Here is a 25,340-nt window from a genome sequence, read left to right as displayed (position 1 = left end):
GCGCCCCTCCCCCGGACCCTATTTTTAAATGAAGTCACTTTTGGAGTTTCCAGATGGATATGAGTTTGGGCAGGGGAGGAACACTATTCAACCCACTCCATGTACTGTCCCTTCAAGGGACAAGCCAAGCCCTTCAAGGAAGGTGTTTTTCAAAATGCTTTTGATTAACAAGTATTTACTGAGTGCTTGCTGGGGGGCAAGGTGTTGCTGGCTGCTGAGTCCTCGTGGGGGAAATGTGGAGAAAGTCAGACCTGGCTCTGTTCTTAAATGAGCTCATGTCTGTTTTGGGGCCCACCCAGGCAGGATCATCTGGGGAGAGAGAGCCCTCGGGGTGCAGAGGCGAAGGTAGCCCTGGGTGGCTGAAATGCTGTGCTTTGTTGCACCTTAACTCTACCTCTCAGATCATTTTCCTTTCCTGGGTGATGAAGAGCAAGATGAGACGGGCCTTGGGGTTTGCCCCTGAAGCCAGAGGGAGTCCCGACACCCAGGCCCTTTTGACCTGCACAGACAAAGAGGAAGAAAGCCAGGAGGCAAGGTCTCGCCGGTTGGAAAACTGCTGGGCCCACCGGGGTCTGTGTGCAGAATGCTGGGCGTTTCTCGAGCTAGGACAGTTGGTCACTTTAAAAAAGTACTACTATTTTTTATGAAAAAAAACAAAAAAAAACCCCAAAACGCTACTGTTTATGCCCAGTGCTAAGGATGCCCTGAATAAATAGGATCTTCCACTTTCCCAACTACAACGTATTTTTAAATGGGTTTTTGAGACCATTTAATAAACTTTAATGTATTTTGAGCAATGTAGACGAGATAGTTAAATGTCCACTTAAGCTAGTTAGTAACTTCCTCATATATATAAGTTCACATACTACATAAATTAATAGGTTAATTTAGAAATAATATGATTTTACCCTATTTCATAAAAACACGTATTCCTAGTTGCACATGCGTCTCTGACGTATACATCGTCACCGTCACTAACACAGCCCTTTTTTTTTCAGTTGATCTTGCCAAAAAGCTGATCTTTAAAGGTGCTGTTTACAGTAACATCCCCCATATACATTGTACCAGAAAATGTGTTTGTCTCCTTACCGATTTTAACAGGTGACCTAAGTAGGCAGAACTTACTCTAACTCTCAGTTTGTCTTTGTCAAAAGTCCTTGGTTCCAAAAAGCTGAGAAATTGCTTCATGATACAAGAGTGCTTGTAAGGACTTGAACATAAGGCAGCTCCCTCTTTTCTAAGATAATTTCTTGAGGAAAAAGTCTCACCTGTTACCTAGGCTCCTCACTGTCCTTGTTTTTCTTCCAGAGAAGGTGAGTGAGTGAACTGGGTCCATCCCTTCGAATATTCTAGGTTTAACAATGTAATCTGACTGAGTTAACGAAACAGAAGATAGTGGTGGGCGCGGCCAAGGTAAAGGGGTTTATGTAAGAGCTTGAACCAAAGCTCCACATTCCCGTGGAGGCTCTAATGGGAGGTTATTTTCATTCCATTCTAGAAACTTGACGAAATTCTATCCCCAAAGGGAGCTAAAGTATTTAAAGAGAGAGAGCCCTGTGTGGCTTGGCATTCTGAAGGGATGACACAGAGCCTTTGCAATGGCTTCCACGGTTCTTTACGAGCGATGGTTTTCAACGTGAGGTCCCCACACCAGCATCGCCTGGGAACTTGCAGGAAATGCAATTCTAGGGCTCCATCGGCTCTACCCAATCTTAAACTGAGGGTGTTTTATTTATTTTTTTAAATTTAATTTTATTTACTTTGAGAGAGAGAGAAAGAGCAAGGGAGGGGAGAGAGAGGGGGAAAGAGAGAATCCCAAGCAGGCTCAGCTCAGATCCTGACAAGGGGCTCAGTCCTAAGACTGAGATCATGACCTGAGCCGAAATCAAGAGTCGGACACTCAACCGACTGAGCCATCCAGGCGCCCCAGACTGAGGGTGTTTTAATACGTGCACTGGGTGCTTCTGATGCACACTAATCTTTGAGAACCATTGCTTTACAAAAGCATGTAGCACCTACTGCAGTGGTTCCCAAACTTGGCCCAAACTTTAGAATCATCTGCAGGGGAGTGAGGGGCTTTGAAACTCTCCAGGTCACGTCCATACCAATTAATCAGAACGTCTGCTGGGAGAGCTAAACATCAGTTGTTTTATTTTCTAAGATGCCCAGGTGACTCCACTGTGCAGCAAAGTTTGGGAACCCCTGACCTACTGTGACATCAAAGACACAGTAGGTGTCTTTGTTTAGAAAAAGTGTTTAGAAAAAGTCTCCGGACTGGGCACCCGTCCCCACGTGGATTATCTTGTGTAAGATAAGATACAGCTTATAGGAAGCAGAAAGGGAGATGGGCCATGAAAAAACAGAAATAATATTTTAGAGATGCTTTTGAAGGAACAGGATCTTGTTTTTAGAAAAAGTCTCCTGACTGAGAATTCTTTTTACCTCCCCGTCTCCACTTGAAAGAATTCAGACTGGGTGCCTCTCACCACATTACCACCCTGCAAATCACTCAGGACAATGGCAGCCATCAGTCGCTACATGGAGCTGACCATCGAGCCCGTGCAGCAGGTAAGCGGCTGGAGTCCAGAGGGGTGGGAAGTGGCCATGGAAGGCTTCCCGGAGGAGGTGATACTTTAGCTGCAGGATGGGCAGGATGAGACAAGAAAGCATGTAAAAGGAGGCAGGAGGTCTCCAAGGCCTCAGTGGGGGACAGATGAAAGGGTGGAGAGGAGGCAAGCGAGAGATCCTCGTACCGTGCCACCTGACTGTCATCCTGAGGGACAGGAGTCCAGGAGGCATCAGGACTAGAGACTCAGGGTCAGATGCGCCTGTTAGAGGTGTCTCTCAGGCAAGGTTGGGGGGCAGACCAGGGGAGAGGAGGTAGAAACAAGGCAGTCAGTGAGGGGCGCCGATAAGTCTAGGTGAGAGGTGGTGTGGCCTGAAGCAGGGGCAAGGCTGGGGCAGGTGGAGAGGCAGAGACCAAGTGGGGGGTTGGCGGGCAGAGTGCTGAGGGTGTGAGGGTGTAGGGTGAGAGAGGCTGAGGGCTCCCGATGACTCCCGGGGTTCCGGCCTGCACACAGGGCTTCCCAGGAGCAAGAACGTTAGAGAAGTGAGGGAAAGAGCTGACAGGAAGTCCGCCCCGTCGTCCCACACCCACTGCGACTTCTCGTGGAGGTTTCCAGTGGCCTCAGGGTCACTAAATCCTGGGTTAGCTCTGTCTTTGTTGAGATTCAACACGCTCGGCCACCGGCTGCTTCTGGCTTATGGGGCACTCGCACTCCCAGCTCCCCATGCTTTCCTCCCCTCAGTGTTCAGTCTGGGCACCCGTCCCCACGTGGATTCTCACACTTGCGGTGTCCAAACAGAACGTGGGATTTCCGTGCCCTCTTCCTCCCCCATGCTCTCATCCTAGGAAATGAATTCCTCTCCCCCCCCTCAGTGCATGCCTATGCCCGTCCAGTCCATGTGTGAGTCTCCTATTTATTTGGTGTAAAATAGATCCCACAGCCTCCTACCTCATTTCCGTCTCCACTGTTAATCTTGTCCCACCCCCGCCACCTGCACCCTGCAGCCAGGAGGGGCCATTCCTTGTGTTCCTCCTTGGCTTGAAACCCTCTGGCTTCCCATTTCATACAGAAGAAACTCTAAAGTTACACAGACTTACAAGGCCCCACGAGCCGAGCATTCCCTCTCTCTCTGACTGTGTCCTCGTCTCTTCTCTCTTCGTTCACTCCTCCTAGCTGCCTGGGATTTCCCTCTGTTCCTGTGCCTCCAGTGCTCTTCCTCCCCATTTTTTTTATACGGCTGCCTCCTTCCTTTCCTTCAACCTAAATGTCACCTTCTCCAAAAGCCACCCCCGACTGCACACTCAAAAGTAGCCCGCACCCCTCTGTCCTATTTCTCTATGTTAAATGTGCCTTTTTAAATGCTCTGCAAAGTACTTCTCACTGTCTTTTACTTTTGTTTGTTGTCTGTCTCCTGCTGGGGTAGAAACTTTGCCTCTGTCTTGTTTGCCGAGACCCTGGTGCCTCGGGCCACAGGCCCTCAGTAAAGGATGTTTGGAGCGTAGCATGAAGTTCAGTGGTAGCAGCCACTGCTCAGCTGCCCGTGGGACATACGGGTGCTCAGAGAGTTTGGGCCTGAGAGATAGGTTTCAGTCTTTGCTGTGGTTCCTTGGAAAGTGGGTACAAGTAACGCTATGTGACATAAGTGTGTTCAGGGAGATTCAGCGCCTGCTTTCACAGGCCCACAGGTTTGAGAGCCCATTTCGGCCATGAAACCCCTCTTAGATGGGAAGTCTGGGGAAGGCACAGGGAACCCCGGCAGCATCTGGCCAGTGTTTTGCACTAGAAATTTTTAAATCCTCAAACCTCAGAAACACAATAGTGCAAAACTTGCATTCACTCTAACGCAATACCTGAAGCTTGAGTGGATTCTTCCTGCAGAACAGACTCCATTAAAGAAGAGTGTGTCTCTCTCATTCTCTTCCACTGAGGCCTCTGGCACGTTTTTTTTGAGCAAATACTCGCACTTGGCCTCTTCCTTCCGTGTCCACCAGAGGGCGAGTGGTGTCCCCGAGACAGCTCCCAGCAGGGAGTCTGCAGCCTGGCCATCCAGGGCTAGGGGCACCCCTTCTACAGTAGCCTGTTTATTGAGGGTTATTTGCCAGTCTCTGAGAAAATAATAACAGGCAACACTTCTGTGATGTTTCTTGTGCTGGGCGTAGTGCTTAGAGTACTGGTCTACGTGCTTTGTATACTCACGTAAACCTCACCACCAACCCCTGAGGTATTAACCTCATTTTACAGATAAGGAAAATGAAGCACAGAGACATTAAGCAAGTTGCCCAAGGTCACACAGCTTGTCAGTGGCAGAACCAGGATTCAGAGTCTATGCCCTTGACCACTATGCAACACTGCCTCTTACTTGGCATAATGTCTGACACCAAGGAAGCACTTGATAAATGGTTGGGTCTTTAAAAATTATTATTAATGCAAATTCTCATTAAGTATTATTATTTATATTGTTTTATTGTCTAATAATTAATCATTGTATTAGGATTTTAAATTGAGGCACAGAGAGGGTTAAGTAACTTGCCCAAGATCTCATAGTTAGAGAAGCACAGGAATGGGTTTCAGATAAAGCCCGTCTGATTCATAAAGAGAGCATGTTCAGGACGCCTGGGTGGCTCAGCTGGTAAAGCATCCGACTTCAGTTCAGGTCACAATCTTGTGGTTCATGAGTTCGAGCCCCGCATCAGGCTTTGCTGCCAGCTCAGAGCCTGGAGCCTGGTTTGGCTTCTGTGTCTCCCTCTCTCCCTGCCCCTCCCCTGCTCATGCTCTGTCCCTGTCTCTCTCTCTCTCTCTCTCTCTCTCAAATAAAATAAACATTAAACAATTTTTTTAATAATAAAAAAAGAGAACATGTTCTCTGTGCTCATTTCATGCCTGCTCAGTTGGCAAAATTTTCCTTTTTTTTCCATGAGAATGTCCCAGTGGGCAAGGTTGTGGTGAAATAGGTCCCCTGTTGGTAAGTGCATTGATGTATGTCCCATCTGCACAGCCACCTGGAAGTGGACAACAAGAACCACAGGGGCACTTATTGTCTGCTCAGCAGGCCCCCCTGGGCACTGGGCACTGTCCTAAGGAAGGGTCTTCTAGAAGATGCAGCTGGGTTCAGCTGAGCTGAGGGCTAAGGACCTTGGGGTCCTGGGGATCAATGGCTTGGAGCATCTGAAAACTCCATTTTCCCTCTTGATTCAGACCTGGTCGGGCCCTGAGGAATTTATAGAATCTATCGTTGATGTTGCCTGGGAGGCCCGTGCCCCCCGCCCCCTAGCCTGTCTAGCCAACTCTCATGTGAAACTGTGTACTTAACCCATCCAGGGCTAGAGCCCCACGTGATTTGGGGCCCAGTACGAGTAGCCATTCTCATGTGTCCAGGGCATTACATCTGAGCCCTGTGACACCCCTTCAAATGAGGCAAGGCAGGGATTACCACCCCCTTCGCTAGATACATACCTTGGCATGTGCTTCATTGTGGAAGATGTGGATCCAGAAGGCAGGCTGTTGCCCTGTGGTGTGTCAGTGGAATGACCCAAATCCTGCCCACTCTGAAACCCTAGCCAACAGAGCTTCCCAGAGCTCTGACAGCCCCCAGGAGCTCTGTGGGGGAAGCTCTCTCTGAGATGGATGGATGGATGGATGGATGGACGGATGGATGGATGGATGGATGGATAGACAGACAGATAGGTGATAGATAGAAATCTTGTAAGGCTCTTCCTCCCTTTAACCTCCCCACCTGTTGGTGGGTATGAACCCATACAGTGCATTTTGGCAGTTGCTATCCAAATTACAAATGCACATATCCTCTGATCCAGCAATTCCACTTCTAGAAATTGGTCCTTTAAAAACCCTGAAACCTTGGGTGTATGGTATAATTTATTGCAGTCAGTGTTGTAAAAGCAAGAGATTGGAGAGCTCCTGGGTAGTTCAGTTGGTTAAGCATCCAACTTCTGCTCAGGTCATTAACTCACGGTCTGTGAGTTGGAACCCTGCGTCGGGCTCTGTGCTGACAGCTCAGAGCCTGGAGCCTGCTTCGGATTCTGTGTCTCCCTCTCTCTCTGCCCCTACCCCACTTGCACTCTGTCTCTCTCGGAAAAAAAAAACCAGCCAAGCAAACAAGCATGAGACTAGAAATGCCTTCAATGTCCATCAGTTTGAGGACAGGTTAAGCAGATTGTGAACACTTACATGATGCCACAAAAGAAACAAAAAGAAAAACAAAAGCCTCTGCTCTAGAGCTATCTCTAGGACACATTGTTAAGTGAGAAAAAGAAAGGTGCATAGGAGAGTGTAGATGTGCTGGCAGCCTTTGTAGAACTAGGGAAGTCATATATCTGCATTCGATAGGTTATGTATGGACTATCTGTACAGATACACAAGAAACTGAGCGCTGGTTGGCCCTGGGGAGAACTGGGTGCCTGGGGGATTCAGGTGGGAGCGGACCTCGCATTCTACACCCTTTTGTACCTTTTAAAAAACATAAATGTTCATTTATTTATTTTGAGAGAGAGAGGGGGGAGAGAGAGAATCCCAAGCAGGCTCTGCACTGCCAGCACAGAGCCAGATGCAGGGCTGGATCCCATGAACCAGGAGATCATGACCTGAGCCCAAATCAAGAGTCTGAGCTCATCCGACTCAGCCACCCTTTGGTACCTTCTGAACACCAGCGCATGTGAATGCTTCGACAATTCAGAAATAAAGTAGACTAAGTCTCCCTGCCTGCCCTTTGCCCACACACCCTGCAGGCAGGCTGCAACACCACCCGGCTGCCTGGCGATGGACAGATGAACCCTGGAGACGCGAACCTGCAGGAGCCGCCCTCTTACCCTCCCGTTCAGGTCATCCGGGCCCGCGTGTCTTCCAGCAGCTCCTGCGAAGTCTCCTCCATCAACTCCGACCTTGAGGTACTCACACGCTGCTGCCCGCCAGGTGCATGGCTTGTCCTTCACTGACACTGGCCGGGGCTTCCACGGTGCTCGCGCTGCTGTGCCCTAATCTGCCCACGCTGGCCTCCCACCTGCCAAGCAGTGAAGGGGTGTGCATGGGGCAGCGCCCACGCGGGGTCTGTTGAGAAGAGGTTTCCACGGTCAAATGAGTCAGGGAAGCACTGCATGTCACGGTCCCATCTTAAAGAGTCACCCGCACGTTCAGGTCTTACAGAAATAAACACACGCGTAATTAACTTTATTAGAGTCTGGGTGTTCCCCAAACCCACTTGACCGTGGAGCATCCCTTCCAGAGAGGAGAAGCAGCTACACCTGCAGTGTCCTCAGGGTCATACACAGGAGCCCCGTGGTGGACACCATGCCTGGCACTGTCATCATTTTGAGTTTTTAGATCTGTGAGCAAGACACATGTCATATTTTGGACGCCAGCGACAGGTGTAACTCCCTGGTCCGAGCTCTTGGGTCACTGCCTGTCCCCCAGCTGTGGCTCCCAGCCCTGTTCTGTGAGGAAGTTTCCTGTTGTGGAAAATGAGAGCAAGGACAGGGTAGTGGGCACATGATGTCAACAGGAGAGTGTCTGCTGTCTTTTGGCAGGGGTTGGGTGGGGGAAGGAGGACAGTCCTTCACCCTGGGTTTGCCTTCTACTATTTTGGAGTTCAAATGCCCTTTTATAAAATGATGATAATAGGAAGGGGGTGGTTGGTGTTGGTTTTAATGGCCTTATTTTGCAAAACAGCCACTTCGCCATCTTGGATAAGCCCCCAAACTTGTTGAACTCGTTGTGAAACCCCAAATCCAAAAAACTCAGAGCCACTGATCTGTGGGATAAAGTCCCGATTTGTTAATATGAGGTTCTAGACCTTTCACAACTACCCCATCTTTATGTGCCTTGCCCACCCACCCCTCCCCACTGCCCTAGCTGTCCACCTTGGCCATGGACTGTTCCCTGTACCCAGGCCTCTGGGCCTTTCTTCCTGGGGTTTTCCCTGGCCCGTGTGTCAGTTTCTCTTTCCATGTGTCAGAATCCTACTCAGATGCCACCTGCTGTGTGAAGTTACTTCCATCCCGCCAAACTCACACACACACACACACACACACACACACACACACACACAAGATTAATGGCTCTTTCCCTTGGGTGCCAGAGCACACAGGACTCTCTTACACAACTTCCATTGTTCGCCGTGTCATCTGGTGAGCTGTAGCGGCTTGTCCCCCAGCCAGGCTGGGCATGAGCTTTTTAGGAGTGGGGCCTGAGCCACCTTCACCTTCCTCTGCCCCTCGATTCCAGAACACAGCTAGCCATTAAGAGCTGGGTTTTAAGGGAGCAATTCTGCACCAGACTGAGGACCCTTTGGGGTCCGTGTATCTCCATATCACTCGGTGTTGTTTATTTCTTGGATCCAGTCTCAGAATCTATAGGACACCCAGCGCACGTGGCTTGGCAGCCTGGATCCAGCGGCCTTGGCAGAAATCTAAGGTTCAAGGGGAAAGAATGAGCCTGAGGGCAAAGTGTGTTCAGTGAGAAGAAAGGACAGTTAAGTCAGTGAGTCAGGGAGGGGCTGGGGAGACCCAGAGGCAGTATTTGCTCTGTGGAAACAAGGGCAGCAAAAGCTGAGGTAAGGATTAGACAGTGACCTTGAACCGTTGGGAAGTTGGTCTTGGCGGCAGGTTTATGCCCTTCTGTGATTTGTGGTCCTTGTCCTTCTCCCTTCTAGTATCTCTATCTTTTTAGACATCCATGTTTTTCAAACTAAATAAGTTCCAAGGGGACAGGGTCACGCTTTTAAATTAGGCAAATGGGAGACTCCTGGGTGGCTCAGTCAGATGAGCATCTTACTCTTGATCTTGGCTCAGGTCATGGTCTCATGGTTCGTGGGATTGAGCCCTATGCTGGGCTCTGTGCCAACAGCACAGAGCCTGCTTGGGATTCTCTCTCCCTCTCTCCCTGCTCCCTCCACCCCAAATAAATAAATACACATTAACAAGATAAATTAGGCAAATGGAAATGAAGGCTTTTGCCCATGCTAAAAGGAATTAATGTTTATAAAGTCACCTGCCCCAGCTCAGCCCGCAGAACAGCCCTCCAGCCCCACTCAGGGCTTTCCAGAGTGGCCTGGCCTTCTCACTTTCCGGGGCAGCCAGCACCTGTGTGCTGAGCACCTGGTGGACTTTCTTCCAGCATTGAAACCATTCCTGTGCTTTTTAAAGGCTTTTTCTTTTTCTTTCTGCCTCTGGGATGCAAGCAAAGATTTGAGTCCAGCTTTGTGATGCGAGAGTGCTTAGTCATTTCTCCCTGCTGTGCTTCCTAGCAATGCCATAGACGTGGTGGAAGAAGCTTTGTAGAAATTTTGCAAGAAGGCTGTTTCTGTCTATGGAACAAAGTCTGTGTTGTGTGTACATGTGTGGAGGATGAGAAGAGGGCCAAACACAGACTGCTGTCTCTGAAGAAGGTCAGGTCCTTGTGTGTTCCTGATAATTCTGTGCCTAAGTCTCTTGACAACCAAGATTGCTCGTTCCCTCTCCAAACCCTGCCTTTGCACCAGGAAGGAGGACACATTCCTTTGGATGTTTGCCATTTTTAAGTCCAAGTCATTCTTTTAAGGAAAAAAATTATATATATATATATATATATACACACATATATATATGACATAGTTATATATTATATATGTAATAGAATATACTTAAATAAAAATATTTTAAATATATATTTATTATATATACATTTATATTTGTGTACACATTTATTACATATATTTTTATAAATATATATTTATATAGGCTATAAAAGTGCTAACTTTAGAAGAAAATACATACAGATATGAAAGACGCCAGAAATAGGTACCAAAGGTCAAAATCAAGTCCAGGAGGGGGCGCCTGGGTGGCTCAGTCGGTTAAGCTTCTGACTTCGGCCCAGGTCACGATCTCACGATTTGTGAGTTCAAGCCCCACGTCGGGCTCTGTGCTGACAGCTCGGAGCCTGGAGCCTGCTTCGGATTCTGTGTCTCCCTTTCTCTCTGCCCCTCCCCTGCTCATGCTCTGTGTCTCTCTCTCTCGCTCAAAATAAATAAACATTAAAAAAATAATAATAAAAAAAAATCGAGTCCAGGATGTGGTTTTACACCCTCTGTGCATCTGGGTCTTTCCCAGAGGGGGGCGCCACCTGCAGTGAGGCAGTGAGAAACAATACTTCCTGAAATGTGTGGTCAGTTACCTGGTTTCCCTGGGGTGAGCAGAGAGGCTCCCCGGAAGGCCCCCAAAGGGAGACAGGCTGTGGAGGAGACCCAGCCCTGACCCAGGAACCACACAGGCTCGGGGGCTTTTGACCTGCAGCCTTGGGTCTGCACCAGACCTCCTGAGTTTTAGCTTCTCCTGTGCATAGGTATCCTGAGACTTGCCCTACCTGTGTTGCAGGGTGATTGGGAAGATCAAATGGGTGCAACTGGTGCTTTGCAAGACTTCCAGAGGTGCTCCACATAGCGTCGTGGGAAGCAGGCTGGGGGTGGGCTCGGATATGCACTTTTTTTTTTTTTTTTTTTTTTATTTATTTATTTTTGGGACAGAGAGAGACAGAGCATGAACGGGGGAGGGGCAGAGAGAGAGGGAGACACAGAATCGGAAACAGGCTCCAGGCTCCGAGCCATCAGCCCAGAGCCTGACGCGGGGCTCGAACTCACGGACCGCGAGATCGTGACCTGGCTGAAGTCGGACGCTTAACCGACTGCGCCACCCAGGCGCCCCTCGGATATGCACTCTTAAGGCCGTGGAATTGGGCAGCACTCCTTCATCTGGCCCTTCTCTGAAGGTGGAGATAATGACTGCAGGGAGGGTGGTAAGGCTCCGACAAGGTTGGGATGTGAAGAGCACTGTTCCCATAGATGCTCACCCTGCAACCCCAGCTTGGGACCGGGCTGTCTTGAAGTGACCATGCCCTTAAGTGTAAGAGTGTCTTTGTGGAGGGGTCGCAAGTAGAGGCTAGCAGTGCCGAGTCACTTCCTAGAAGTAGGAAGGCTTCCATTGGGAAAACAAGAGTCAAACCTGTTAAAAGTATCATGATAGCACAGCCGCTCGGGCTGCTGGGTCTGCCTTGCTGCCGCCCTCTGAAAACTTCCTCTGGACCTGAAGTCCAGGAAAGAGCCTTCCACTTCCACCGGGACCAGCACAGGCACTCCTAACTGCCTTCTGTCTCCGTTCTCCTCCTTCCATTGCTGTCCTGCCGGGATCCTTGCAACACTGGACCTCCGCCCCATGCCCGCCCTGCCCTAAGGCCTTTGTGGCTTCTACCTGCTTATAGTGTAAGTCCAGCACACTTCACCTGCTGGCCTGGGCCAGCTCCCAAGTTCTTCTCTGCGTTCCTCTGCTTTTCCTCCCGCCTTTCAAGGCCCTGGCTAAATCCCGCTCCCTCCAGGAAGCCTTTCCTGTATTCCTGAGTACAGTTGCTAGATTTAGCAGACAAAAAACACAAGATGTACAGTGAAGTTTGAATTTCAGATAGACACACTTATTCTAAAACATTATTTGTGATCTGATCTGAAATTCACGTTTACTGGGTGTCCTGTGTTTTGGGGTTGTTGTTGTTTTTATTATTTTATTTTTAATTTTTTTAACGTTTATTTATTTTTGAGAGAAACAGACAGAGTGTGAGCAGGAGAGGGGCAGACAGAGAGGGGGAGACATAGGATCAGAAGCAGGCTCCAGGCTCTGAGCTGTCAGCACAGAGCCCGACGCGGGGCTCGAACTCATGAGCAGTGAGATCATGACCTGAGTTGAAGTCGGACGCTTAACCGACTGAGCCACACCGTCGTCCCTGTTGTTGTTGTTTTTAATGTTTATTTATTTTTGAGAGAGAGAGAGAGAGAGAGAGAGAGAGAGAGAGAGAACAAGTGGGGGAGGGGCAGAGAGAGATGGGAACAGAGGATCTGATGTCAGGTCAGTGCTGACAACAGAGAGCCCGATTTGGGGCTTGAACTCATGAACTGTGAGATCAGGGCCTGAGCTGAAGTCAGACACTTGACCAACTGAGCCATTCAGGCACCTCTCAGTGTCCTGTGTTCCTGAATTAAACTTGATCATGCCCACTCTGGCCCTTCCCTAGACCACTTCGGTTTTTCAGGGAAGCATCTGAACAACATTTACTGCAGTGAGGAACACACTGTTTGCCACATGTGTCAATTCTATCTCAATAAAACTGGAAAAAAATGGTTAAAAAAAAAATCAGGAATAGAAGCCAAAGCTGCCAAGGCCTTCCCACTGGGAATTGACCTAAATACAGTGTTTGTCTCTCCTTGTGGCTGGAGTTTGGAGGTGCACCTGCCTAACCCTGCAGCCCACTGTTTTAATACACAGGACTTCTCTGTCTCGGCCCCTTTGTCCCAGCCTCAGAATGTCCCTGACGTGAAGCTGTCTGTCGTCTTTGTAAAAGAAACCAGCCCGCTGTAGGTCAGAATTCTCTCGCTGATCCAGTTTATAATGGGCCCGTTCAGCCCCGAACAAGGAGAGGTTGAGCGGTTAAACGACCCAGAGCCACCAGTAACAAGGGGGGTGTTGGGGGGGGGGGGACACTTTCTATAGAAGCCCAGCTCTTGCATACAGACTTCATGGCCTGTGAAGCATTTTCCCATCCCCCATTCCATCTTCCCCACAACAGCTGGGAAGGAAGGGCAGGCAGAGAGGGCAGTTCGGGCAGGTAGAGAGGAGGAAAGAACACGTGGGGAGGTGAATCCCTGCTCGATCTGGGGTAAGTGCTATGGAACTGCTTAATGAACTAGAGAAATAGGAAGGGTGCAATTTTGAAGCATACAGTAATTGTTTTAAAGTCTGTAAGGCTCTAGGTCAAAAGGAAATCCACTTAGTGAATTCTGGGAGAGAATCGTAGCTGGTGTGTGTCTGGCCAGTCTTAACGTTGTATAGTCAGAGGAAGCAAAAAACTTTATGATCTGTCCTGAGTCCAACACCATGTCACTTCCCCAGTCTTGGGAAAAATCGCTTCTCCCTAAATGTAAGATGACACTGTCTAAAATGTAATCCTGGAAAGTGACCCTGTTTCCTCAATGGTTTCCTAAAAGCCTTCCGGAGCAAAGGAAAATATACTGCGTGCTTGGTAAACAGGGGCTACAGGTTGCTTCTTGGTTTCAGAAGCAGAAAGAAGTGTGCGTTTAGAAATGAGCTGAGTTGAAATATTACGTGCTGTGTGGTCCATGGAGGTGATAGAATCATGGTTCTAAAGACAATTTAAAGATCTGTGGTAATACTCGAGGGAGAAAAGCCATTGGCACATTTTGGGTTGTGTGTGTATGTGTTTGTATTTCAGAGGGCTAATCAATAACTGTTCATGGAGGCTTTTTCTTGGGGTAAAATTCATGGGCTAGAATCATTTTGTTTTTGAAGAAAAATCTGTACAAAAATTAACACATTTTGCTCTTGAAATTAAGAAAGGACTAGAAAAATGTTATTTTATTTTTACTTTTACGGGCGTGGAGAGAGATCTCAGTTACCAAGATTTGGGTTAATTGCACTCCTTAGGCACATTATCATCGTTGGCTTAAAAAAGGAACTTCTCCTACTTCCACTAGAGGGCAGCGTTCTTAAATTTTAGATTATGATGCTGAAGATTTGGAAAGGAAGTTTCAAGGTTTCTTATCAATCCATTTGAGGGACACGTAAGCCTGTTTAGTTGTTTGCTTATTTATTTGCTTGACTTTAAATAAAGTTTTTTTATTTTGAAATAATTTTATATTTACAGAAAAGTTGCAAAGGTAGTACAGAAAGTTCCTGTGTGCCTTCACCTGTTTTCTTATAATGTTAATATCAAAACTGAGTAATTAACACTAGTACATTACTATCATCTAAACTAGAGACTTTATTTGGATGTCACCAGTTTTTCCATTAATATTCTTATTCTCTTTCAGTATAGCACATTGCATTTAATAATTTTTTTAACAAACAAAACAGCTACTCACTGTGGTAACATCAGATTACTGTCGCTGTTTTTACATGAACATCTGTATTTTCTAAAGAAAGGTGAAAGTTAGCATCTTTTCTTTTGTCTCTTTAGTTCGGTTACATTTGTAAAAGTTACTTCACTTTTCAACCACTACATTCTCACCAACATTTCTGTCTGCAGTGTGTGTAGAACTGTCATTTTTTTGTGATTTCATATCTTTTCCAATTAGTCCTGTAGTGTTTTTTTTTTTCAGTTTATGTCTCCCTCCCCCAGTAGGATGTCATTAAAAGATGAATACTATGGAATTATCACTAATTTTGTTAAGTCTAATAATGGCACTGTTCTTAGGATTTTTTTAAAAATGTCCATGGGGCACATAGGTGGCTCAGTCAGTTGAGTTGCCAACTCTTGATTGCAGCTCAGGTCATGATCTCAGTTCATGAGTTTGAGCCCCGCATCCGGCTCTGCTGTGCGGAGCCTGCTTGGGATTCTCTCTCTCTCCCTCTCTCTCTGCCCCTATCCTACTTGCACTCTCTCTCTCCCTCAAAATAAATAAATAAATAAATAAATAAATAAATAAATAAATAAACACTTTTTAAAAATGTCCTTATCTATGAGAGACATACTAAAATATTTACAGATTAAATTATTTATTTACAAATATTTAAACAAATAAAAAAATTGGGGAGCTAGAGCAAATAAGATAAGGTATGTCCATGGGTGTTCATTGGATATTCTTTTGTTGATGTATGACTGAAAAATGTACAATTAAAAATTTGTATGTATACTTTTTTAATGTTTATCTTTTAGAGAGAGACAGAGACAGAGAATGAGCAGGGAAGAGCAGAGAGAAAGGGAGACACAGAATCTGAAGCAGGCTCCAGGCTCTGAGCTGTTAGCACAAGGCCCAACACAGGGCTCGAACCCGCAAACCGTGAGATCATGACCTGAGCCCAAGTAGGTTGCTCAACTGACTGAGCCACCCAGGTGCACTTTTAATGTTTATTTATTCTGAGAGAGAGAGAGAGAGAGAGAGAGAGAGAGAGAGAGAGAGAGAGAGAGAATGAGCAGAAGGGGGGCAGAGAGAGAGAAGGAGAGAGAATCCCAAGCAGGTTCCATGCTGTCAGTGCAGAGCTATATGAGGGGCTCGATCCCTCGAACCATGAAATGATGACCCGAGCTGAAATCAAGAGTCCGATGCTCAACCAACTGAGCCACCCAGGTGCCCCTAAAAACTTGTTTAAAATGGAGATTTAAGGAGCACCTGGCTGGCTCAGTAGGTAAAGCATGCAAACTCTTGATCTCAGGGTTGTGAGTTTGAGCCCCACATTGGACATACAGGTTACTTTTTTTTAAAGTGTTGGATTTGGGGTACCTGGGTGGCTCAGTCAGTTAAGTGTCCGACTTCAGGTCAGGTCATGATCCCATGGTTCGTGAGTTTGAGCCCCACGTCTGTGCTGACAGCTCAGAGCCTGGATTCTGCTTCAGATTCTGTCTCTCTCTCTCTCTCGCTCTCTGCCCTTCCCCCATTCATGCTCTGTCTCCCTCTCAAAAATGAATAAATGTTAAAAAAAATTTTTTTAAAGTGTTGGATTTTTAATTAGAAAATAATTATTAAAAATATTTTACACTTAAAACAAATCTTTTAAATGGAAATTTAAAATAATTGAACAGTAGAGGCTTTTTAAAAAATTTTTAAAATTTACATCCAAATTAGTTAGCATATAGTGCAACAATGATTTCAGGAGTAGATTCCTTAATGCCCCTTACCCATTTTGCCCATCCTCCCTCCCACAACCCCTCTGGTAATCCTCTGTTCTCCATATTTAAGAGTCTCTTATGTTTTGTCCCCCTCCCAGTTTTTGTATTATTTTTGCTTCCCTTCCCTTGTGTTCATCTGTTCTGTGTCTTAAAGTCCTCATATGAGTGAAGTCATATGATATTTGTCTTTCTCTAACTAATTTCGCTTCACATAATACCCTCTAGTTCTATCCGCATAGTAGCAAATGGCAAGATTTCATTCTTTTTGATTGCCAGGTAATACTCCATTGTATATAAATACCACATCTTCTTTATCCATTCATCCATCGATGGACATTGGGCTCTTTCCATACTTTGGCTATTGTTGATAGTGCTGCTATAAACATGGGGGTGCATGTGTCCCTTCAAAATAGCACAACTGTGTCCCTTGGATAAATACCTAGTAGTGCAATTGCTTGGTCATAGGGTAGTTCTATTTTTAATTTTTTTGAGGAACCTCTATACTGTTTTCCAGAGTGGCTGCATTGGTTTGCATTCCCACCAGCAGTGCAAAAGAGATCCTCTCTCCCCGCATCCTTACCAACATCTGTTGTTGCCTGAGTTATTAATGTTAGCCATTCTGACAGGTATGAGGTGGTATCTCATTGTGGTTTTGATTTGTGCTTCCTGGATGATGAGTGATGTTGAGCATTTTTTCATGTGTCAGTTTGCCGTCTAGATGTCTTCTTTGGAGAAGTGTCTATTCATGTCTTTTGCCCATTTATTCACTGGATTTTTTGTGTTTTGGGTGTTGAGTTTGATAAATTCTTTATAGATTTTGGATACTAACCCTTTATCTGATATGTCATTTGCAAATATCTTCTCCCATTCCATCAGTTGCCTCTTAGTTTTGCTATTTTCTTTGTTGTGCAGAAGCTTTTTATTTTGATGAGGTCCCAGTAGTTCATTTTTGCTTTTGTTTCCCTTGCCTCTGGAGATGTGTTGAGTAAGAAGTTGCTGCCGCCAAGATCAAAGAGGTTTTAGCCTGCTTTCTCCTCGAGGATTTTGATGGCTTCCTGTCTTACATTGAGGTCTTTCATCCATTTTGAGTTTATTTTTGTGTCTGGTGTAAGCAAGTGGTCCAGGTTCATTCTTCTGCATGTCGCTGTCCAGTTTTCCCAGCACCACTTGCTGAAGAGACTGTCTATTCCATTGGATATTCTTTCCTGCTTTGTCAAAGATGAGTTCGCCATGTTTGTGGGTCCATTTCTGGGTTCTCTCCTCTGTTCCATTGATCTGAGTGTCTGTTTTTGTGCCGGAGGATTTGTCTTAATGTGAGACAATGGCAAGTCCTGTGGACTGTGCAGGTTGGCAGCTATTCAATTTGACAGACATTGAGAGATCGGTACGACAGACGTCTGTAGGTTCATAAGCGCTCTATGTCAGAAACACACGTCTCCCAGGCACTGCGTGAGGTGCCAGACGAACCAGAGAGGACCGTCACACCACCCTTCAAGAACCCGAGTCAGACATGTTTGAGCCTTGGGGTGGAACCACCCATGCAGTAAAGGCTGATTAAAAGTGAATCTTGGCTGGTAGCAAATGTCCTGTATTTTTGAGGTGGGGATTTTATTTGCATCTCTTTTAGTTTTATGGGTTTGAGTTGACTCATCTCAGCCATGTGGTTAATAAATGGAAGATTTATTATTATGCCTGATAATAATTCCTAATAATAGTAATTTTTAAATCTGTATAATTTTTCCAAGGACCTGCAGCCCTTCATAATTATCACAATTATCCTGTTGATCATTTAGCTAAATTGTAGCCACCATAGCTGCTGCCTTTCTGCTTGCTGAAGTCAGCTTTTCCTCTGCCTCCAGATCACTGAAGGGCCTGCCTCCTCGCTCACCAAGCAGACAGTGCTGGTGCTGAGCTCTGCTCTGCTCTGCTGGCAAAATCCTTCCAACACTTTTTTTTCCATCTCTTTTTTTTATTCTGCAGCAGAAGTATTGGGAAGCCTTAAACTTGGAGCAGGTATGGACAATCATACTCTATTCCAGAAGGGACATCCTGTGGCTTGATTCCATTTCCTGTTTTTGTTACCTCCCCCCCCTTGGATGGCCGGGCCCATGCCACATTCCTTTAGTTAAAGAAAGAATGAAAACGGAGGCGAGTCAGAGGATCAGGGGATTTTCCAGGCTCTCTCAGTTCAGAGTTCTTTCTGCTGTGCCCAAACCATCTGGTAGGGACTCCGAAGATGTGTAACCCAAGGAGAAGCATGTTTTGGAACAAAGGTCCATGGACAAGTGGAGTAGCTGCAGGTTACCACGGGTGGCGGTGCTGGGGGTGGCTGCAGGGGTGGAGATAACCATTCCCCAACACTGTCACCTTGGGCAGCTGGCAGCTGTCTCCCTGCCACCCTTGCCTGCGAGGGACAGATAAGCACATGTTTTATGACAAACACCTGTGCATGTCGTCTCCCAGGATTATTTCTGGTAAGATCATCTTTTGCTCAAATTTTCTTTATGCCTGGATTCCAGCAATGTTTTTTTATTGCTTAAAGTGAGATTTTGAAACACGTTATTCTGGGGATTCAGAAGAAAGAGATTTAAAATGCTTTCAAAGGCTTAACCCACTTCAAAGAGTGCACTTGATCAAAGTGGCTCTGTTTTCCCGCAGCTGAATTGGTCAGGAGTAAGTAGCAAGAACAACTCTTAAGACGCCATTTCAGGAGCTGGAGCCAGGGTTCTGAAATATCAGGGCAGCTAAAAATCATGCAAGGAGCTTGGTAAAATGTTAAACCTTAGTTCCCAAACCAGATAGGGTCTAGGATGCCTGGCATCACCCTTCCTAATGAGCATCCTGGCTGCTTCTGGTGAGGTTGATCCATAGCACACTCAGAGAACTGTGATCTAGAACATGGGCCTCAGCTTGGAAACAGCATATATTGAAAAGCATACTATCCATCCTCAAAGAATGGAACAGGCCCCTATTTCCACTGCTGGGCACCTGTACCACGGAGGCTGAAGGGCCAGGGGGACTCTTTAACTTGGGATTTGCTTGCTGTTCCCCCAAGTCTGCAACCACAAGTAAATAAGAAGTTAGCACTGGAGGGGCTGGCAGAGCCCCAAACAGGTACTGGGGGTCGAGCAGCACCAACCCGATCAGCTTAGTCCCTGGCCTGCAGGGTCACTGGGGATGAGATGGCTGTTTTAACATGATGCTATTTTTCAAATTATTATTATTTTTTTTAATGTTTATTTATTTTTGAGAGGGAAAGAGTCAGAGTGAGCGGGGGAGGGGCAGAGAGAGGGAGACACAGGCTCCAGGCTCTGAGCTGTCAGCACAGAGCCCAACGCTGGGTTTGAACTCACAAATCATGAGATCATGACCTGAGCCGAAGTTAGACGCTTAACTGACTGAGCCACCCAGGTGCCCCAACATGATACTATTTTTTTTTTTTTCAACGTTTTTTATTTATTTTTGGGACAGAGAGAGACAGAGCATGAACGGGGGAGGGTCAGAGAGAGAGGGAGACACAGAATCGGAAACAGGCTCCAGGCTCCGAGCCATCAGCCCAGAGCCTGACGCGGGGCTCGAACTCACGGACCGCGAGATCGTGACCTGGCTGAAGTCGGACGCTTAACCGACTGCGCCACCCAGGCGCCCCACATGATACTATTTTTAGTCAACAAGTAGTAGAACTCAGTTATCAGTAAATCACTAATTGAATTGGGCTCTTTCTTTTCAAAACAAAGCCACATTTTGTATTTCACAACTGGCATGGTGGGGGCATTTCTCTCAGTGATGCCCAGAGTGGCTCAGGGAGCCTTGCAGACCTTATCCAGGACCCCTAAGGACTGGGGTGTTTTATTCAGCTTAAGTTTGAGCTGCTGGTGGAGTGTTTTTCGTGGAGAGCATGTCCACGACTGGCTACGTTTTCTTGTCCAAACAGATAGTCAGGTCTAGGCTAACACATCCTTTCCTATATTATTTCCTGGGTCTTTTAATAATGTCAAATGTAACCTTGTCATTCAGAATCATTAGTCATAGAAACTCAGAAACTAAAGAGATCATATGTAGTTACTGATCCAACACTCTAGGTTACCCCTGGAGAAGCTGTGAGGCCCAAGAAAGAGAAAGCAAGTTAGTGGCAGAAAGAGGATTTGAGTCCAACCCCCACTTGCCCCCATGGCTAGACTCACCAAGGATTCCCTGCTCTTGGCCACGTGCAAAGTTCTCTCTGTCATTTGTCACATGAGAACAATAGGAGGACTTTGCAAACAGTGTCCTCAATGCTATGACTGCTTCTCTGTTTTTAACCTTTTATTCCTAACCTTTGCCATACTTGTCTGAATCAGAGTAATGAAATATTCTCTGCCAGTGACCACCATTCTGAATCAAGCTTTAAGTGTTTTGGACAAGTCTGCTGAGCCTCAAGTTAACAGGAAATGCATGGTGGGAGGAGGGGCAGGTAGCAAGGGCAAACTGGTGCCCTGCTCTTAATAAGCTCATCATTTCCCTGGAAGGACAAGGTGGTGCCCAGAGAAAGGGCAGGGCTGTGCATGTTCAGCTGCAAATGAAGGGTATGGGCAGTACAAAGACAGAAGGGGGTGAGCTCAATGGGTGAAAGCAGTCAGGGTAAGCTTCCTGGAAGAGGAGGTACTTACCTGGGCCGTAAAGAAAGGGTTGAATTTGCCTGGTCTATTCCAGGAATGAGTTAGGCATGGAGGTGGGAAGTCTCAGGATAAAAGGAACATAACTCAGTCTCACTAGAGTAAAGACAGAAAAGGGGGTAGAAAGGGAAGTGGGGCTGGTCTGTTCAGGGTGGCTGTCCATTAATTCCTTGATTTAAACTTATACTTGTCCCATTAGGCCTGATTAACCTGTCCTTATTTCTCCTTGTCTGTGCCTGGGTCATCAGAACCAGGACTGGAGCTATTGTTTGGGGTGGGGCATTGTAAGAGATGGGAAGAGTCTGTTCCACCAAGGTACCATTTGTGTCTTTTCTCCACAGTGGGACCCTGAAGATGTAAATCTTGAAGGGAACAAAGACAACATGGAGATGCTCAGATCCCAGGTGCACAGGTGCTCCATGGGGCCAGTGGTCTTGACATCTGATGAGTAACACCTGGAGCAAGCCCATCAGCTCAGAGCCCTTAGTCAAGCCTGTATCAGGAACTGAGCAGGGATCAACCTGCAGTGACACCCATGGTGGGAATTTAAGCTTCCGCAGAGGCTGCCCGTGAAAGCAAAGAACCAGGAGCTGTCACTGAGCTTGGTTGGTCTGCATCACAGCTCAGAATGGAGCTAAGACCTTGGGTCCTGTGGACAGACCCGGGCATGTGGTTTGTTTTGAAGATCAGAAGTTCACAGACCACTCTTGCTTCGAAGTAGAAACCTTCATCTAAAGGGCATTGGACCTGCTCTTCCCTTTCCCTTCAGATTCAGCCATACTCTCAATATCTGCTAGGTGACAGGAACATCTAACAAATAGTTAATGTGTTTGGATCTCAGTACAGCCTCATTCTGCAAGACCTGGCTAAGCCCAGGAGACGAGAGGGGTGGGAACATGTGCTGGAGATCTGAGACATGATCCCTGGTATTAATGGGACCTGGCTCCTGCCCTTCCAGTCACCCACTTGGGTTTTCTTCTGGAAGCTAGAGGTAGGACTTCTTGGTCAACCAGGAATTTATAAGATCCGTGGTGTTGCAAGGGCAAGCAAAACAAATTGCCTTAGATACCAGCCCCTGCTCCAACTTGGCAAGGTGTGTGCTGGGCAGGGTTTGCAGGTGAGGGGGACTGTCTGCTTCAGGAGCTAACATGAAAGCATGTGGAGGGTGGGAGGCATGGTGGGAGGTGTCAAATTCAAGCACAGCAATCCCGTTTTAGGATTATTTTGATACTGTGATCATGGGAGGGGGTAAAGAGGGAGGGAATGGGGCCAAGGTGGGAGGAACACTGGAGTGAATAAATCATGATTGAGTGAGTTGAGGCATCTCACTGTGTAGTACAGAGATGTCTGAATCCCAGCACGGCCACAAAAGCCAGCCACAAGGGGAACTGGGAGACATGCCGAGAAACACAGCTCTGCTCCAGGATGGCCCCTGGCAGCCTGTGTGACTCAGTCACACAGCTGCCCAGTTTTCTCCGAAGGAGTAGTGCAGATCCCAGCACAACGAAGAGAGTGCCTCAGGGAAGCAGATTGGTTCCATAGATCTCTGTGGAGATACTAATCCTCTGAGTGCCTTCTAAGCTGGAAGTGAACTCTATCCCCTTTATCCAACTGCTTTGATCCCTGGGTGTCTTGTAATGGAGTTTGCTAAAGCCAGTTTTGCTTTGTTAACTTAACCACAGAAGCTGTTCTTTGAGAGAAGATGAAGATTTGAGTGGGGGATGGGGTGGGGAGAGCATTCCAGATGAAATCCTACAGAGGATTGGACACCAGGAAGGATGGAATCTCATCAAGGAAGGATGAGTCTGATGTGGCCAGAATGGGTGGTGCAACAGTGGCTAAAAGGTGAAGAGGCTGGCAAGGAACCAGACCGTGGAGCCTAGGGAGCTGGCACTTAAAACTGTGGCTAATTGGTAGCCATGACTGATACCAGAGTAGGAAGGTGATGGACATGCCTCAGGTAGGCCACACCTGGTTGGTGAGGCTTTTCTACCTATGGCCACAACTTTTCAGGAAGCAGAAATGTAGTCATGGATACAGTAGGAACATGGAGAACATTTAATCTGAGTGATAACAGCAGGGCAGGAGGAGGGCTCAACTTTAGAAAGATAAGGCACAGGGGCAGGATATCCTCTCTGGAGTCTGCCTGTAGCACAGCCTCCCTCTCTCAAGGGGAGGCTGGCCCGTGCTCCCTGGAGCATCAGAAACTGGCTGGATCCTGATGGAAGTGGCCACTTACCCAAGAACGTCAAAACAGTCTTGCTGATCGAGCAGCACAAACTACTTGAGTCCCAGATGCCGTCTGTCTCCCTAGATCCCATCGTCCCAGGCTTCCTTCACAAACCAGTTCCTATGGCTGTGGTCCAATCCTGCCTCAAAGCTGAATCCCAAGTCTCTTCACCCAGAGTGAACTATTAAACTGAAAATGTTGGAAGCAAAGTTTGGTCTCATTGTTCAACGAGAACGTGCCTGTTATGCAAAGCTCTGGAACCCTGGAGCCTCTGTGAAGAGGTGCCAGCCAAAATGCCTTTCTCCTAGTAGGAGTGTCCCTGCCCCAGGCCCCCACTGTAGCTTCATCCGCACTGTTAGTCACACTGGAAGGATATGGGAATTCCTTGCTCTGAAGACTCGCCAAGGGGTAACCTACACAGGGGACAAACTGCCCACTCATCCGGATATGAGAGATGGTGTAGTATGGTCTCAGTGGTGCTGCCTGTTATCTGCGTGGCTTGGAGCAGGTCACCTAACCTTTGTGACCTGAGGTAGACTGAGAATAATACCTATCTACAAAGCTTGTTGTGAACACTAAGTAAATCAACATATATGAAATGCATAACACAATACCTGACTCAAAGGAAGACCTTGAAGAGGGATTGGTTCCCTTCCTCCCTATACTTCCTGGCCATTTATGTGCTGAAAGGCAGTGAGTAACCCAAAATAGCAGCTCCACAGATAGAAGGGACTTCAGCAGTTTGAATCCCTTTAACAATCCTAAGAATTGACTAGCTAGCCTTTACTTAAGCTCCTCCCCTTCCAAAAAAGATTTCACCATTTTCTATTCCAAAGAAGTCTGTATCCTTTAGGGAGAGTTCTGATCACTAAGACTTTCTTAAAGTCCTGTCTAGACCCTGAAGAACCACTGTCCCCTTATCTCCGCCAGTACTTTAGCATGAGGAAGAGATCTTTGAACAACATCTGATGCCACACTCACATCATGTTTGTCACAATGGGGTATGAACTCCTCCTACAGAGTAAGGAGAGGCACTCAGCCAAGTAGCAGGGCTGGGCTCTAGCTCCCAAATCTGATTAAGTGTGATCCTGGTCATTTCCCTTTCTGGGTCACAGTTTCCTCATTTGTAAAACGGAAGTTAGGCCAGATTTCTTTCCTGTATTCCCTTTTATGAATATGCCAGTGAGTTTGTTTCCCACAGAAGATTGGCATTTTTATAAACTCTCAAAAAGATATTAAAACATAAAGACAAATTTCAGATTTACTGTGAAAATAGATTTCATTATATAATATATACTTCTGTTTGAGTTTTGCTATCCAATTAAGATAAAATCTGTCTATGCTATAACACGAAGATATCACAACATTTGACATTTAAAAATTTTGCAGATTCCATGGTACCTGGATGGCTCAGTCAGTTGAGCACTTGACCCTTGATTTCGGCTAAAGTCATGATCCCAGGGTCATGGGATCGAGCCCCGCATCAAGCTCAACACTGAGCATGGTGACTGCTTAATATTCTATGTGTGTGTGTGTGTGTGTGTGTGTGTGTGTGTGTCCCCCTCTGCTCCTATCCCCCGCTCATGCACTCTCTAAAAATTAAAAAAGAAAAAATTATTATTATTATTTGCAGGCTCCTTCCAGTACTGAAAACCAAAAACTATTAACACCTTGTTTCCAAACTTGGGGATTCTGGTGACTTCATTTAGTTTATTAATACTAAGAGCCTCTATTATTGGCAGGCTCAAGGCTCACTCTTGCTAAACCATCTCTCATATTGAAGGATATATGAAAAATATTTTCCACAGTGCAAGAAAAGGGATCTGTATCAATCACTGAGGAAAAGGCTAGAGATGTCTTAGGAGTGTCTCAAGACTGACTTCTAAATATTTCCAAGATTCTGTCCACTTCTTTTTCAGTGCCTACTTGATCATCCTCCGCATTTTTCAACCATGAGGGCATTGCTCTACTCTCTCCGACTTTACACTGTTCATTGTTCCCCTTCCCCCCAAGTTCAGGGTGATGCTTTAGCAGACACCGCTCTGCCTTGAAACAAGCCAAGCTATAATGCAATGTTGACAAAGATCTTTTTCAAGTTTACACATCCTGTGTGATATTACCCCAAAGGTCACCATCAGGTGAGAGGGACGACCTTAAACAAGAAAGAAGTTCAAGAAGCGGTGCTAAATCAAATGACTTAGAGAACATCTGATCTGCTTTTTCCTTACCAAACTCTGA

General features: G+C 46.6%; 1 protein-coding gene across 6 annotated transcripts in view; it reads left to right on the top strand.

Annotated features, from left to right (window-relative positions):
* TMEM44 (transmembrane protein 44) overlaps positions 1-23,311 on the top strand; it is a 36,733-nt gene extending 13,422 nt beyond the window's left edge. The window contains exons 7-11 of one of the 6 annotated variants that reach the window (XM_058730893.1): positions 402-530; positions 2,464-2,568; positions 7,310-7,468; positions 18,198-18,230; positions 21,214-23,311. In XM_058730893.1, the coding sequence (XP_058586876.1) occupies positions 402-530; positions 2,464-2,568; positions 7,310-7,468; positions 18,198-18,230; positions 21,214-21,324 (537 nt within the window). In that variant the 3' untranslated portion in view covers positions 21,325-23,311. Of the gene's footprint in view, positions 1-401; positions 571-2,463; positions 2,569-7,309; positions 7,469-9,822; positions 10,097-18,197; positions 18,231-21,213 lie in introns of those variants that run through there. The other 5 variants (XM_058730895.1, XM_058730897.1, XM_058730894.1 and 2 more) reach the window with 5 other exon arrangements.
* Positions 23,312-25,340: the final 2,029 nt, after the last annotated feature.

The sequence above is a fragment of the Neofelis nebulosa genome, chromosome 5 (assembly GCF_028018385.1).
Source record: "Neofelis nebulosa isolate mNeoNeb1 chromosome 5, mNeoNeb1.pri, whole genome shotgun sequence".
Lineage (NCBI taxonomy): Eukaryota > Metazoa > Chordata > Mammalia > Carnivora > Felidae > Neofelis > Neofelis nebulosa.
Note: the sequence above shows the minus strand (reverse complement) of the source record. Positions and strands in the feature narration are given on the sequence as shown.